The sequence below is a fragment of the Solanum tuberosum genome, unplaced genomic scaffold (assembly GCF_000226075.1).
Source record: "Solanum tuberosum cultivar DM 1-3 516 R44 unplaced genomic scaffold, SolTub_3.0 scf00392, whole genome shotgun sequence".
In the NCBI taxonomy this organism is placed as follows: Eukaryota; Viridiplantae; Streptophyta; class Magnoliopsida; order Solanales; family Solanaceae; genus Solanum; species Solanum tuberosum.
In genome coordinates, this window is record NW_006239342.1 from 155,323 (window position 1) to 173,101 (window position 17,779).

Consider the following 17,779-nt stretch of genomic DNA (forward strand, 5'->3'; position numbering starts at 1 on the left):
ATCCAAAATTTAAGTGACAAAGATAAATGTTATGGGTTCTAATGAACCCACAACCTAGATTCATCTCTCTGACTTCTTGATGTAAATCCAAATTAATTTGACCACAAAACGAATATCGAGACATCGGATAGAAAAAGAAGAAGTTTAAGAGCCTTTAGTTAAAGCAGAATAGTAGGTTTTGGTACCACTATTGGGACATAGGTACAACAATTTGGCAGTGTGCCATGTGATTCAACAATCAACAATCAACAAACTTCCAAAAAAATTAATATTTTGCACCGCAAATGTAAATGATAAAGGAACGGTGGGGTTTGATAAAATCCAAGAAACCTTGCTGCAACACATTTTTGTTTTGGATACTAACCATTACACAAGCATTTGTTTGCTAATATATATATTATTTACTCAAGTTTCAATGCAGCCATAAGAGCTTACAAGACTATGTGATGCAATATACACAAGGGATAGGTACAACTAGGGGTGCAACATAGTGGTCAATGAAATGGATCGAGAAATCAATAATTTCTATAGCCTATGAGTCATGAATTTGAAGTGAATTTTGTGAACCAACCAAAAGTTAATAGACTTCTATGAAAATGTGATTATAGGATAAATATATAGCCCTCATTTTTTTCTGCTCCAGCATTAATGGATAAACTGCCATTCAATAGCAAAGAAAATTCACAAATAAATCACTTTTCGGCCCCAATAAATGAAAAATAGTTATTATCTTGAAGTTTCAAAATCAATTTGGAATATTTCAATAATATCTGAGGGTTCCATTTTCTAGAATTTGAAATTTCATTACAATAGCTATTTTTCAAAGACGGGACCAAAAAGTGACTTGTGGGCACTATTTCTACTTTTAAGACAACAACGATAAAACCCAATTTAATCCCACAAGTGGAGGGGGAAATAAGATGTACGCAACCTCACCCCTACCTTTACGGGATAGAGAGGTGATTACCAGTTGACCCTCAACAACCCTACTCCATTATCCAGAAGTTTCAAAAACAAGGAAGCTATGCAGCTTTGATCAGAGTCCTGTTCAATAGAAAGTAAGAAAATGTGCATTCAAATGTCGGAAATCATGAAAAAGATCGTTACAACAATGCGAGTGTGTGTATATAACAGGAGTAAATCTTAATCATAGAAAGATAAGATATCAGCTTCAACCAAAAAAACAACAGCAGCAGCTGGAACCTATTGTTCCTTCGCCCTCTTCCTAGCCAAGAACCGTTCCTTAGCTGCAGCAACAGCGTCCAGACTTCTTTTATGATGGTCAACTTTTGGTTGATCACTTGCCGCAGGTTCAGTGGTAGTAGTTGGTACACTGTCAGAAGCTAGTTTTTCGGCCCTCTCTTCAGACAAACCATCTGAAGGAGGCTTCATATCCGCGGCTCCATCAGTCCTTTCCTTACGAGGAGGAGAAACAGAAGGTTCATGATCTTGTGTCTTTATCTCCCTAGACATGTGTGAATGTACATCCGCTGATGATGAAGGTTTTTCTTCTGTTTGAACTGTTTCCGGTTCATGATGATTCACAGCCTTCTTGGACTTGCCCTCTCCTCCAAAGGCAACATTTTTCTGAAGACTAAAGTAAAAATCACTGATGTCCGTCTTCTTAGTAACCTGTCAATATATTTCACATTATTAGAACATAAAAGGATTATGTGCTGACAGGGGTCACTTTCAGATCAAATAGAAGAACTAATGCATGCAAAGGACAACCATAGCTTCTTTCTAGTTTCCATACTGATTACAGTGTCAACTGACATAGTGTTATTGTTAGCGGTGATTATCTCTTGTGAAGTGTTCTGTGTTAAACCAACAGTGAAGTATGATCAAAAAGCTTATGTCCATAAAATAAGTATTACTAGCAGTTCTAGTTTTTCCTTTTGACATCATTAGTTGTAGGGTGGCTTCGGTACTTCTGTTCAGGGATAATTAAACCAGTTGAAACTGTCCGCATCTGAGAAATAAGTGTGTTGGTATGAAGAATATGTCCTCCAGTATTCGATAAATTTTACTAATGCATTTAGTCTGACATAATTGGAACTTATGGAACTGTTTTTGGACCTGCAATTCAGATTTCAGGTGCTAGGTTTAAAAGACACAAACACGGCCCCACTATCAAATGTGAGTGAAATCTTCTACACCAAACACTTTATGAAGTAATTATCTAAAATTTGGGAATTCTTTTAAGAATTATCCGAAAATATATTTCTTTAAAAACTAATACACTCCAAAACAGACCCTTAATATTGAGAAAGTAATTTTCTTTCATTCAGTTATGTTTCCTTGATAAGAGTTTCAAATATTCTTCCCAAGGAAATCACTATGAGATTTTAGTACATAAAGCCAAAACTTTTCAAATGAGCTTGACAATCATCAATCACATTTAAGCAGAAACTAACTTAAGATCTTGCTAGAACATGCTCAGTCATCAGGCAGTTATCAAATGAAAAGAGCAGTTAGGTGTAAAATTAAATTATGATCATTAACATAAATGGAAGGCGATCCGTAATTTTTACAGAAATACCTCAAGTATAAAGATAAGCAAGCAAAGAACAAAAGAGATCCTGAAGTTGGTACCAACTGGAAATCACAAGTAGATGAAAAAATTTCACTTACATCATCTCTCTCCTCTCGTAGTTCACGAAGACGCTCTTCCTCCAACCACTTAGCCTGCTCTTGAAGTTTCCTTTTGTAAGCAGCAGTGACGAACTTGTCTTTGTCTGCAAAAAGATGATCATCTTTACTCCTCTCTTTTGCTATTTTCCTCTCATAAATGACCTCATGCTCCCGTTCTCGCTGTTTTGCCTTATCCATTAGCATCTGGATATATTTTGGCTGGAACAAAGCATAAAAGTTCAAAAAGGTACAAAAATTGTGGAAGTAACTTTCACTTCCGTCAAGATAAAAGTGCAGATATTAATGATATCATCCCGTGCACAAAGAGTCATTACATGTTCTAGATATTATTGAAAAGGAAGAAGGAATAAGGGAAGTCGCAATAATATATAGCTCCAGTTTCGCAGGAAAATTTTTTGAGGAAAGAAAACTGCTGTGCATATTTCAAGAGACCTTCAGGGAGAAGATAATGCAACCAGACAAAAGCCGATTAGATTGAAAAAATTAGCATAACCACTGAGAAAAGAGAGCCATCTCCTATTTTTTTCTAGCATAATTCCATCAGAATAAAAAATTCTCTAATGTAAAAGATACTTTACCTCAGTATGAAAAACAGTTAAAAAAGTAGCTTACTTGGTCCTTGAATGAAGAATAACAAATCAAAGAATACTTAAAATTAACACTATGAAGAATCTTTCCATGATTCATTTCACTCGGAAGATGCTCCTTATCCTAGCATCTTACTGCCAAAGCCACCATAACATGTCAAATTTAGGTTCCAGAGCTAAACCAGGATATATCCTAGAAGACTTCAAGTTGTATTGAGGTGAAAAGGTAATATCTCAAAATCCAATTTCACTTATAGTCTACCACAACAGAATTTACAATACAAATTACTTCGACCAAGTGATTCCTGGCAAAAAGGTCTGTTAGCCTACTCAGCATAGCAACTACTTTCACATGGTTTTAACAATTAATTGCAGAAACAATCATCAGTATCCTCTCCAAACTTTTGAACTGTTCATTTATATTGTTTCGTCAAATCATACTGGATATCTAAAAATACACTGGAAAAAATGCAACTTAAAACATTACCTTCCTCTCTTCGCGATCCTGAGCTCGAGGTTGGACAGCCTTCACTTTCATATCATCATATACTCCATCATAATCAAATACTGAAGGGTCCTCTTCTAAAGCCTTCTTATGTTGTTCTTCAATCTGCCAAAAAAAACAAAAAAAGTAAATTGCATCAATGGAGTTATAACCCTAGTTAGTCACTTCCCCTTTTTGAGTCATACATCCGTTTCTTATTTCGGAGATAAACAAAAACCAGTCTAAAAAGGTTCAGAACAATGTATACCAAGCGGCCTAGTGGTCAATGGGTTGAGAAAAATAAGATTTCAGGTTCAACAAACACTAGGGAATTTCTTCTCATATGCATATAGTTTCAGGTGTCAAGGAGCGCACAAGCTGACCCGGACACCATGGTTATAAAACTTCAGATGAATTTATAAAACAGAAGTGAAAATTATCATATACAGTTAAAGCTTAGTAGTAGTGCAGGCGTGCAGCATGTAAAGAGTCAAGTTGCGCACGAACACAATGATTATCAAAAAAAGTAAAGAAGAATTTATAAAACAGAAGTGAAAATTATCTTATACAGCTAAAGCTTAGTAGTAGGTGCAGGCGTGCAGCATGGAATTAGTCGAGTTGCGCACGAACACGATGATTATCAAAAAAAGCTAAGAAGAATTTATAAAACAAATGTGAAAATTGTGAGATAAGAGCTAAAGCTTACATCTTTAAGAGCCTTATTCTTAGAGGCATGACGAGAAATTTCTTTCTCAACATCATCATCATCACCATCCCCAAAACCAAGTGCTTTAGGAAGCGGAGGCCTTGCAGGCTGTTTCTTCTTCTGCTGCGATGGTGGAACTCTTAATTGTAAACCATATCCCGATTTTTTCATGATTCACTATCAACTTCAAACTGAAAATTCATAATTAAAAAACAAAAATCTTCAGGTGCTATCGTATGAAAAACAATTGCAATACAGATACGATAAATTCTCTATATTCCAATTTGAATTTAAGGGTTTAAAGCTTGTTTTGATTACTTACAGTACAGGTCCTTTGATTTGTAGCTGACGCTACCAAACCCTAAAACACTGCGGCGAGTTCTGTTCTTGATTGACAGAAGTCGGAAATTTAGAGACGTCGGAAGAAGACGGTGGTCCGGCGGCAGAGATACGGTGGCAGAATGGAGTACCGGCAACGATGGTAAACTGGACCGGTATGGATCCAATGAGCTCACCGGTTTCTTATTTATGTATAAGAAATATAAAATATACTCCCTCCGTCCCTTTTTAGTTGTCCACTTTAGAAATGGCACACAGATTAAGGCAACAATGATTAGCACAGTGAAGTTACAATTTTACCCTTATGACAACTTTTCACTTCAAAATTACAACCACTTATTTGAATTCAAGTGAAATAAACTGGAGGGAAACAACATACACTTTACAATTTTCAAGAAGTGTAAATAAGGGTATAATAGGAAAAAATTTAGTTGTCCTTTCTTGATTTGTCAAAATTGACAACTAAATAGGGACAACCAAAAAAGGAAATATGGACAAGTAAATAGGGACGGAGGGAGTATAAATGAAACTGAAAATAGAAAATTGAAATATTACTTTTACACCATGTTTGGATGGTTGTTACGTAGTATATTGTATTATTAGTTTAAATATAATGTTTGTTCTAATTATTACTTAAATTTTATTATATCGTATAGTTTAAATTCATCGTTAGATAACAACGAAAAGATCAACTTTATGTAAGGATCAGTTTGATGTGATTGTGTGTTACCTTGATATTGTCTTCTCATTTTGTCTTTATTTATTATTTAATAATCATATTTCATCTTTTATCTTAATGTTTCATAGTAGTTCTATCCCGTATCCTACTTTTGCGTAGATTTATCATTAAAATTATAGATGTATACATTATGTAACGACGGGGAACGATACAATCTATTCAAACATTGTATTCATTAAAACAATATAACACGATACAATACAACATAATACGATATAACAACATTATGAAACAATACGTAACAACCATCCGTGTTAAAAGAGATAGTAATGTGATACTCAGAATTAAGTTAGCAATTAAATTTAATCTCAACTTTAATATTGGAATATCTACATTATTCCATCTAACTTGGTTATATCTATTTACATTATTTTCTTTTTAATGCACATGTATTTGAATATATTAACTAGCCACTGGTGAAACTAATAGATGATTTCTACACTATACATAGTTTTCTATACGACCAATCATTCCTTCAACCTCCATAGGCAATTGTAGGGAGCGCTTTTACCCCAACGATTTTAATCGGGCTCCAATATAGGTATCAGATAGGGAAACCAAACCAAAAAAAAAAGATATATCATTCATCCAAACTCAATTGTATTTCAATGCATCTAGTTATTCAAATCATCAGAGTCGGAAGAAAGTAGTCTAGAATTATTCTTTTAGAGCACACATCTAGGATCAACACTCAATTTCGAGCCCAACTGGCTGTGAAAGGGCGAAAAAGGCGCAATCAAAAAAAAAAAAAAAACTGGAAGGAACTCCTGGCTCGAAAGCCCCCGTCCTCCCTACTACAACTGACTCTTACTTGGTGTTAACCAAATATGCATCCCAACCTTGAAGCCGGTATTCACGAGCTGCTTCTGCGGGGTTAGCAGCCTTTATAATTCCACGGCCAACAATAATAATATCACTGCCTCTATCAGCAATTACCTGAAACAACAATTTCTCCCAGTGAGCAGCTAATACAATTCTGTCTATGTCGCGTTAAAACTAGAGCAGTTCTAATAAAACCAAACTCAAAGGTCTTCAATTTTCTTATTCTTACTGGTAAACCTGCAGTTGAGGCAGTTGCAAGTTGTTATTCTTGCAACAAACCCAATCAGTAAGGTAGCAGGGAGAAACTAATTATATGAAGGAAAATAAAAGGTTTACGGTCATGCAATTGCTGCACAACCACAAATGTCATAAGATTCTTGTATATTTCATTCACTGAATTATCAAGGTGCATTCTTTGGGATATAAGCTATCTTATGAGTAAAAGTTGCTTCTCTAGTTCGTTGAGGAAAAAAGTTGTGTTTCTAGTTTAATGTTGCAACTGAAGAATATTGGACACTCATGAAATGGATAAGAGGGTTAGACAAATTCCAAAGTACAATAAGGTTTCAAATTCCCTTAGCACACTGGAGACAAAATGAGGGTAATTTAAGCACCAAAAGTGTTGAGCTCAATTAAGTAGAGGCCATGACATCATACTTCACAGGTGAGCCTTCTAAAGAAGGTACAAAGAGTTGAGTCGTCAATTCCTTTACCTCCCCACCCAAAAACAAAAGGATTTTCTAACAATAATTGATGACAGGTTTGTTTGTACCACCGCCCACGCATGCATAGATGTGTTGACAGCTATGGTTGAGGCAAAGGTGTATGAAAGGAAGGGTATTCAAACACCTGAAGAATGTTTGAGAAATTTCAATCCTCGTCAAGGTTCATCAGTATGCCTTCATGGATTCATAAATACATTTGGACATAGATGTGGCAAAAACACATCTGTCTGTATACCAGGCAGAAAATTTTATCTATGACAATTATTGGAAGGGCCACAAATAGTCTAGCCACCAGAATGGGTGTTGGTATGGATTTGGGGCTCTCCACTGTTTGGTATATAGGGAGAAAGTACATAATTGGACCATTTCCTAGTTACTTAAGATTGTAGGAATACTTCATCTATTACATGCAGGTTACTTGGTAAAAATTTGGTTCGCGGTGTCGACAAAATTATGTGTTGATGCTAGTAACTACCCACAGGGGTGTCCTAGCCATCAATGACTATAATCCATATCAATCTGCTGGCTCACCCATGATACCAAATTATATATTATTGATACGATGGAGCTGGCAGGCAGACAGGGGAATCGAACTTCAAAAAGAAGAAAGTGGGGTTTGTATAACTAGCAAGAGTTAGAGAAGTTGAAAAGTTAGTAGAGCTTTTGGTTTTCCCGGATGAAGAAGAGTAGAAAAGAAGCAGCTGCTAGAAAACATCATTTATCAAGAAAGGCCAGTCATATAAAAATGAGAAGGAAAATAATGGACAAACTATTCCGCTCTTCTGACCAACTTACAGAACCTATCATTCCATTTTATTTTAAAATTTTTTGATAACTATGGTATCCGGGCCAGCATGCGCTAACCTAATAATTCCGTAATAGACCATCTACTTCAATGTAGATATTAAGACTGAAATGTAAGAAATGAAAAATAAGACGCGATAGCAAATGGGACTTACTGAATTTGGAGTGTTATATTGTTGGCCTAGGGCATCGCCTCCTTTTACCAATTGAACACCAGGTGTAGCATGGATGAGGGATGGGTTTCCAGGTCCATTAGGCCAAGAGGCAGGATTCACAGAGATGAACCCAATGACAAAATCCGAGTGATCCTCAGCAATTTTTACTGCTGCTGCTGTGTAATCTCCTGTGGCTAGGTTACCTGCAGAACTCATTTCAGCAAGAAGCAGCAGGCCTCTTCCACGCGGCAAGCCCTAAGTACAGGAGAACCAAATCAGATCTTAATAGAATGCTCTGTAGCTCAATAGCTAAGGTATCAGTAAAAGTAAAATAAAACAAACCTTCAGTTTCAGACCATCAACAATTCCTGGACCAGAAATAATGTGTGCATTAATTATATCAGCCCAATCTAAAATGCGGAAGATACCTCTGCAAACAAACGGATCATATTAGATCAACTTGAACAACAAAAAAATAAGAATGTTAAAGAAAGCTGGCATTCCCTCACCCTTCAGCTTGCATTGTCACTGTATTTCCAATGTCAGCAAATTTACGATCTTCAAATATTAAAAAGTTGTGCTTGTCTGCAATCTACAGAAGAAAAGAAACAATAGTAAGGACTCACATAAACTTTAAAAATCCCTATTCATTGGCAAAAACAAGCATTATTTTTAAAGCCCCGTTCAATATCATTTTTCTTTTCAACTTGCAACAAGTGTCGATTCAACCTGATGTTGGCATACATTATTATTTAAGTTAACAAATACTTCAATCACGTAGTATCCTATTATTTGGTCCGTTGCTATCAGCTAGAGCAGAACCCAGTGGTTTTGGCTCAAACCCTATAATTGTGTAGAAAATTTCATATAATATGCAGAAATAATCTATTCAGAACCCACTAAGCAAAATGGTCCAGAACCCATAAACTAAAGATCTTAGCTTCATCACTAGCTATCAGCCAAGGAAACTAAGTTAGTTTTCAGATAAATACCTAAACATAAGCTACTCCTTGGATGCAATGGTTGAACTCTTTAATGATAAAATTTGTAATCCTGGCTGGCTAGCTCATTATTAAATAGCTCATGCACATGTTGAAGGAATAAATAAATACAGAAATACGGTAAACATGATCCAAAATTTTCCTAGAGCAAAATGAAGCACAAACTGCATCATCATCCACCAGAGCAATCAATGAGCACTAGTAACTTACCGATCTAAGCTTAGAACCAAAGTCAGGAGTAAAATCAGGCAATATATCAACATGTGTTTTTAACATGCAGATTTCAGGTCCAACCTACATAGAAAGATTAGCAATAAACTTATCAGATTATTAAACATGAAAGGCACTGACAGAAATATTGGACAAAGATTAAATAGGAAAGGAGGAGAGCAGCATGATTTCCTTGTGTCACACCAAATCAAAGGAGATTTAGCACAATTCATATGCTACATGCGGCTACCAGTTTATTATCTGTAAACCTCAAATGTGTGATTATTTCAGTTTATTCAACACCTATAGACAAGGTAATAGGGTCTCTACAACTCATGTAACATAAATTCATATATAACAAGAAAGAACAGCAGAGCGACAGTGATTATTATATCTCACCAGCACTGTGCCTTGTTTGCAGAATCTATTTTACACATACATTTTGCCTAATGCCTACTTATATTGTTTCCTATACCTTATTCATGAACGATCACAGATAAAAGATCAAAAGGTATTATTCATCACCTTGTCAGCAATATCTAGTAGTTCAGCAGCAGTGGCCACATCAGCAGCCAAACACAAATTAGTGTTCTTCTGCACCATGATTTCAAACAACTTCTTCCCAGTAGGGTTCTTTGCAATCTTTGCCCTCTCATCATATGGTAATCTGGTCCTGACCTTTGTTTCCTTCACTGGTGCAGGAACCGCAACCTTGCGGTTCTCCTCCAAGAATTTCTTCACCATTTTTTCTGTTTCCTCTGACACCCTACCCTTTTCTTTTAGTATCCTCACCATCTCAGTAAGTTTCACCATTGAATGCAATGTGATTCCATTATCAGCCAAATTTTCCCTTCCTCCTTGCTCTCTGTCCAAGAGAATCACCAAACAAGCTACAGTCAGAATAGCCCCAGTTTCGCCAATATATCACAAATCTGTGCTAATTGAATTTCTCAAAGACACACTAACACCAAATAAGACTTAAGGCACCAAACAATCCTCTTACCGGTAAAAAGAAAATTGAGGAAGGTAACAAGTACAACCAATATATTACAACAGTTATACGCCACCATTTTTCTTTTCACTTGTGTTAATCATGTTCATGCTTATCTCTGAACTTGACTTCTACAAACATTACGCTAGTTTTAAAATGCAATACACCTTACACTTCCCTGATTTGGCATATACTTTTGATCTATCGCACACCTCTTTTAAAATAATAATAGTTTTCCCAACAGTTCAATCTAATATAAACTACTAGTAGTTCTTTATAGTATTTCAGATTTTGATACTGAAATGTTCAACTAAATTTCCCATCTTAACGTATTTTAAGGTATCACTTCCTTCATCATAAAAAGCATGACATTATTACCATTTGAAAAGTCGAACAACATTACTTTAAACTAAGATCTTATCAAACATTTAAAATTCTTAACAAAGTGTTACTTATAGAATGTTTTATGTAGTTTAAAATATATAAATTTCATTTTATATTTTTTTTTTAAAAAGGAAATTAATCCAAATTCACAAAGAAGTTAGATTAGTTGACCTCCATGTTTGAACTCTGTCATTCCTTTGGGATGACTAGACCATTTTAAACTCCTTTATAATAAACTCAATCTAATCTTCTACTCAAACATGTCAAACCCTATGAAAATCAAAATTCCCTTGATGTTATGGGTGTTAAGTATTAATTCATATAAGCAATACTAATTAGTTGGGATTAAGTACTTGTCGTGTTGAGCACGTACTTCAGGTCTAAAGTTTGCTAGGAATCTTTTAGTCTTGTTCAGTAGAAAATGTGAAGAACTTCTACTTTTCCTGAATCTTTTTTTCCCTTTGAATATGGGAATGTGACAGATGTCGAAATGAAACAATACGGATAGTGAGGGCATGCATTGTAGTAGTTGTAATAAATTATTGTCTCTGATCTATCACACACAGAGAAATCAATAAAATAATATACTCCAACATTTTACCCTTACAATTCTTGAAAGCCTATGGTGGCATTTATGATATCAGATTTTGCCCAAAAAAAAAAGAAACTTGTCCAGACAATGCTGACCTCAAAGCCTAGAAAATCTTTCTGCAAATATTGGCATGATGAAAAACAGCTCAAAAACATTTTTTTCAACTTGAAATGTTTGACTATCTACACTGAGAGTCCAAACAGTGACTATTAGACACCCAAATAAACACCATTGCAGCTGCTTTCACCCAAAAATTACTATCAGAGGTCAAAAATCTATTGAAAATAATTATTTTTATAACCTTGGTGTCACTAAGGCCAGAACATATGCAAAAAAAATCACCTAGCTTGTTGTCTTAGTTGGGATTCTAACCGTGACCTCGTGGTTGTTCTCAACCCACTTCATTGACATATACGCCAAAAAATGTGACTTTTGCAAAACTCTTTGTAATAAAGTTAGCTAATTTATTATTTTTCCGGTAAAAAATAGTCCAAACGCCACAAAAGTGATCGAGAGCATAAATTCAACTGTATGAGTAAGAAGAAAAGAAATTGGAGTACCTGTCAATCATGACAACAGCATCAGTAACCTTCAATCCAACAGCACGAAGAGGAGCAGCAGTCTCAAGTACCGAAGCACCACTAGTAACCAAATCCTCAACAATAAGACAAGCTTGACCCGGTTTAAACGCACCTTCAATAGCCTTAGCAGTTCCATAATCCTTAACCTCTTTCCTCCGCATTAACATCGGCAAGTCATGTGCAGTGGAAATACACGTCGCAATAGGCAACGCCGTGTACGGTACACCGCAAACAACGTCGTATTTGGTAGATTCCGGTAGTGAACCAACCAGGGTTTCTGAAATCTGACGGAGAATCGAAGGGTACGAAACGATTAACCGGAGGTCAATGTAGATTGGGGAAAAGATACCGGATTTGAGCTTGAATTCGCCGAATTTAACGGCGGAGATGTCATGAAGCTGAAGGATTATCGACTCCATTGTTTCAGATACCATTTTTTTGAGCTTTTAGATTGAAGGTGGCTATTGAGTTGAGTCCAAAGTACGAAGAAAATAGCACTTTTATAGTTACTTTCATGTTGGGAAAGTAGGGAGAGGTTTTGTCTAGGGCAAAAATGGTACACCTCTCGGAATATAATTTAGACAAATATTATGATATTGAATCCAAAAATTATTGTAATTAAAATTTGGATTAAGGTTAGGATCAAGAGTCAATTAGGTTTCACGTCTCGACCTTTCACTCAAGAGTCGAAATCAAGATTGGAAGTCAGGTCGAGGTGGGGTTAGGTTTGGGAGATCGTGAGTTCAACCCATGACCTGACTTGACAGGTTAGGATCAATAGTCATTATGTTTCACGTCTCGACCTTATACTCAAGAGTCAGAATCAAGATTGGGAGTCAGGTTGAGATGGGTTAAGTTTGGAAGATCGTGAGTTCAATCCATGACCTGACTCTCGACCCTGAGACTAGGGTCGAGGGCTAGGATCGAGAAATTATAAAATTTAAATCCCAATAAATTATTACTATTATTTAGATAAATTATTTTATTAGAATAATTGAAAAAAGTTCAGCTTTTACTGAGATGATTTTAATTGGAATAACATTTCATGTAATAATATTATTAATTTCATCTTTCTTAACTAATACTACATTGAGAACATGAAGAAAAAACGTGACCATCAAAGTAGGGTTCGATACTTTTTCTAAAAAAGTAATTGCGGTTTATCGTGTTAGTTGATGTATTTTCTATATTTATTTATTTTTATATTTGAATTCGTGATACTCAAGTTGAGTATTTTTCAAAAACAATCTCTTTACGTTCACGAAATAATGATAAAATCTACATAAATTTTGCTTTTTTTTAATTCTACTTATAAAATTTTATTGGATATATTATTATTAATCGTAGACCGATTGAATCAACCAATCAATTATTAAAAGAAGGAAAGTGCTAATTGAGAAAAAGCATTTTGACTATTTAATTTTCGGCTATTGAGGGCCCGTTTGGTCGTGTTTTACGTTGATTTGATGATTAATTTGATGAAATATCAAGTTGATTTAAAATTTAAAATATTAATAATTAGTTGTTTTTTAATATGGTTATTTCATAAGGTATAAATAATCTATATACATTGAGTATGATGTATTTATTTATTTATTTATAAAATATACATTTATGAATTAAGTTTTTTTTTTAAAAATGAATTCACAAACTTGGAATTAAATTTCTATTTTAGGAGAATTTGAAATTGACGTTAAAGTTTTGTTCAAAATAATTTTTAGAGAGGCATTCGGATAAATTTTACTAGTATTTTTATACAATATTTGTATTGAGTCTGATGAAAATTCAAATTCATGTATTGCATAACTCATTTTTGGTGTCAATATTTGTAACCAAAAAAAAAAAAACTCATTCTCAAAGAATTGAATTTGAGACCTCTAACTAAAGGTGGTGAGATTCTGAACTATTTCAATTCCCGTCACAATCTTTATTGATAATTTTGTACTATTACGTGTTAAAACCATTTATATATTTGCACGTATAGATTATTTTTATAGCATGATGTAGGAGTTCATTATTTTATTTGATATTTGTTGTCTTTTACTATATACATATGCATTAGATTTTAATTTTATTTATCGGAATTTAGATATACCAAAAAGTTCACCTAATATATTTTTTTAACCAAGAAATATATTATTCTTTGAAAGAATTAGGTTCATGGCATTAATATTCTCCACTTGTTCTTGTCCAATAAAAGTAAATAAATTAACAATCTATTTTACTTTATATATTCGTCTTGTAAATCCTTTAACTTACCAACACTACTAATATGATGGTGTTCAATCACGGAAAGGGGCTTACTTTTCCTGAGGCATCCTATTCAAATTTAGCTATGCTAATGGAAGAGGAAAAGTTTTCAGATAAGATGGAACCCCAAAAGTGTAATATATCATAGCTACACTAAATTAAAATTGAAAATAAAATGAACAAAAATTGACTAAATAACCATCTAGGCTGAGACGCGGATATCTCACTCTCTTTAAGGAGATTCAAGCCCACTACGACATAATCTACACGATCCAGCAGTATCACTCTTGACTTGTTCCTTCCAGGATACAACAGTTCAACAACGTCGTAAAACTCAAGCAACTCCGGATTAGTCGAAGAGTCCAAAGCTCCACAAAAACAACACATTCTACAACTATAATTACCCTCTTTTGTATAGTGAATATAGTTGAAGACTTAGAATATTTTTCTATGTCTCAACTCTCTCTTTCACTACACTAATATCAAGATAAACTCAATATAATACTATTCATCTTTTTCACTCTATATTTTCTTGTACATCTCTTGTTATTTCTTCTTCTTCACAACACAAAAGAAGACCACACTATTTATAGGTGATGAATTCTTCCTTACAATGAATAGGAAGATAGTGAGTAGTAAATTTGCCAAATGAATGGTCCAAATGTTACATAAGTTACAAGACATAAAGATAGAATAATGGGTGAAATAAATAGTTGGTGCTTACATAAGTTTCTAACAACTAATGACCACTTTCTTCTGCAATTGATGAGAGTAAAGAGACACAAATGTAATGTCCACCAATAGACATAACATGATACATAATGTGACATATAGTATATTTTTATTAATACGGAAAAGGGTCAAATTGCCCCTGAATTATGTGAAATAGACCACTTATACCCTTCGTTACATTTTGGGATAAAAAATGCCCATGTTGTTATCCTAAAAGACCACAAATACCCTCAAGAGTTAACACCCCAAATTTTTATTGACGTGGCAAGCCACGTGGGACTAATCCTTCTACCTAAGCATTGCCAACTAGGATTCCTACAATAGAACTAGACCTTTAGCGGCGACAACAGTCGCCACAAAAGCCCAGAAAATTGTCACTAAAAGTTTTTAACATTAAATTCTAATTTTGTATTTTTTTCTTCATTACTTTTAAAAAACCAATAATGATATCGATTAAGTAGGAATTTGAAGACACTGTATGTTTTATTTTTTATGTCATATGTAAATGTATAAAATGTACAATGATGCATTATATAGTAGGAGATTTGAATCGAGAAGTAATTTTGATGATTTTTCGTAATAATATTAGATGTTTTTAATATTGATATTGCAAGTTATTTATTTTAGAAAATTAGGTTGCAATCGAAAATTAATTATCATAATTTTTTTTGGTTGAAAAAAATAGGTTTTACTAGAGAATGGTTGTTGGAGCCTTTAGTCGCCACTAAAAATCACTCATAACCTTTAGTGGCAATATTTTGGGATTTTGTGGCGACTTTTATCGCCACTAAAGGTCAAGTTCTTTTGTAGTGAATCTTAGTTGGCAACGCTTAGGTGGAGGGATTAGTCCCATGTGGCTTGCCACGCCACTAACATTTTGGGGTGTTAACTCTTGAGGGTATTTGTGGTCTCCTGGGATAACATCGGGGGTATTTTTTATCCCAAAATATAATGGAGGGTATAAGTGGTCTATTTCGTATAGTTTAGGGGCAATTTTGACCCTTTTCCGTTATTAATATTAAAATGCCATACCAACATAATATGAGCAACTTTCAAGATCAATGTGGCATGATCATAGGTCAGGGTGTTAAATGAGCGGGTTGAATTAAAATTGAAGGCATTAAAATGAGTTGAAATAGAAATTGGGTTGAATCATGACCCGTCCAAAAAGCCTACATAGTAACCACAATTGATTTTTATGACCACTTTTAATTCATCATTAAAAAGACAATAACGAAAGAACACTAGTGTGAGCAAATGGCAAAACCGTTTTAATTGATTTAAAACCTTAAAAAAAAATCAATGTTAAGATTAATCCTTATCATTTATAATAAAAGACTCTTTATTTTTATTTCAAAAATTTCTTTCAGTTACAACATAATTCTGTATTACTTAATTGTAGAATTTGAAAGATTTCTAAACCATTAAAATTTGAAGATAACTACATAAACAGAATACAATATACATTCACAATCTCAATTTTTTCATGAATCAATATGAAATTTATGTAATATAAATTTGCAGAAATAGATAGACAAGAAATAATGAGTCTAAGGAAGAAGGCCATCATAATTCAAGATTATTTTGTAATATCAAACCATGAACATTACTAATGTCTTGTGTTTTTTTGTAGAAATGTTGGATCAACAACACATCATATTATTTGAACAACTCTTCGTTGATTACCTTTCAAGATACCATTCATGTAATTTAACAAAAACAATCATCAGGCTGCTGCTAAGCGTTCAAAATTTGACTGACATCCGAGAGTGAAGCAAGAAGAAGAAAAGAAACAAGAATTGATATTTTTGAAGAAGTTTTAGCCTAAATCTACAAATGGTTAATTTGATAGGTAAAATTTTCAACCCAACTCTAGTATGAACGCTGATTTTTTTTCTTTTGTTCTCTCCCTTTTTTCACTGAAATACCTTGAATTTGTATAACAAAAAAGTGATACTATTTTAAGAAAGTTTTGATATTGAGGACTTTTACATAAAATTAGAAAGATACAAGAAGAAAATAATATAGAGTACTGAAGGAGAGAAAAAAAAATGAAAAGAAACATAGAGTGATGAGAAAAATAGAGATATCAAATAAAAGAAGAAGAAAAAAGGCTCCATATATATAAAGTTTAATGTACAAAGAATAATTTATTTATTTTGTTCCATATATAACTCTATATATGTTCCATATATGATTTTTCGAAATTTATATGTTGTTCCATATATAAGTCTTAATATGTTCTATATTATATTCTCCCTAAATTTATAGAGAACAATAATAAATTATTTAAATAGTAGGAGATATTATTTAAAAAGACGAACAAAAAGAGAGATGGTAATTTAATTTTAATTCATTGCAAGGAGAAAAAGAAAAAAAATGGCTTCAGTTTTTAGAGTAAAATTTGGAGATTCAATTTGTAATTAAGGAAAGCACAAATTAATGTGTTAAGAAAAAGAAAAAAAAACTAAAATGAAAAAGAAATGCATAAAGGAAAGAAAAAAAAGGACTACCGAAAATTTGAAACTTTGATTGTATTAATTTCTTTTTATTCTATTTCCTTTTTTAGTTTATTTCAGATTATATAAAATCCATACAAAAGAAAACATACTTTATATATAGCATTATATAACAAAATAAATAAAAGATATGATTGAATACATGTAAAAAATATTAATAAAGATTTAAAGACTAAAATTCAGTTTTTAGAGTAAAATTTGGAGATTCAATTTGTAATTAAGGAAAGCACAAATTAATGTGTTAAGAAAAAGAAAAAAAAACTAAAATGAAAAAGAAATGCATAAAGGAAAGAAAAAAAAGGACTACCGAAAATTTGAAACTTTGATTGTATTATATTTGTAATTCTTGGATATATTGATGAATACATTCATTTTGTTACCATACGAATGTTATTTAGTAAATTCATTGATGTTTATAATTTGTATAAAATTTGTTTATGGAAGAGTGATGTAGTACCTTTTATAGGCAAAATAAAAGTGATATTTTTAGTTTATTTTATTGG

At 33.4% G+C, this 17,779-nt stretch overlaps 2 protein-coding genes across 2 annotated transcripts; both read right to left on the reverse strand.

The window, feature by feature from the left end:
- Positions 1 to 1,047: 1,047 nt before the first annotated feature.
- LOC102592648 (nuclear speckle splicing regulatory protein 1-like) lies at positions 1,048 to 4,956 on the reverse strand. Its single transcript, XM_006362792.2, has 5 exons — positions 4,755 to 4,956; positions 4,433 to 4,623; positions 3,730 to 3,852; positions 2,635 to 2,853; positions 1,048 to 1,632 (listed from the first exon to the last, which is right to left on the reverse strand). Exons 2-5 carry the CDS (start codon positions 4,601 to 4,603, stop codon positions 1,204 to 1,206), a joined length of 942 nt encoding a protein of 313 aa, XP_006362854.1. The 5' UTR covers positions 4,604 to 4,623; positions 4,755 to 4,956; the 3' UTR covers positions 1,048 to 1,203.
- A 1,118-nt stretch (positions 4,957 to 6,074) lies between these two features.
- Positions 6,075 to 12,273, reverse strand: LOC102592981 (uridine 5'-monophosphate synthase). The gene is made up of 7 exons (XM_006362793.2): positions 11,755 to 12,273; positions 9,753 to 10,092; positions 9,228 to 9,311; positions 8,526 to 8,608; positions 8,359 to 8,446; positions 8,017 to 8,271; positions 6,075 to 6,446 (listed from the first exon to the last, which is right to left on the reverse strand). The coding sequence occupies exons 1-7, from the start codon at positions 12,207 to 12,209 to the stop codon at positions 6,318 to 6,320; spliced, it is 1,434 nt and encodes a 477-aa protein (XP_006362855.1). The 5' UTR covers positions 12,210 to 12,273; the 3' UTR covers positions 6,075 to 6,317.
- Between the last annotated feature and the right edge of the window lie 5,506 nt (positions 12,274 to 17,779).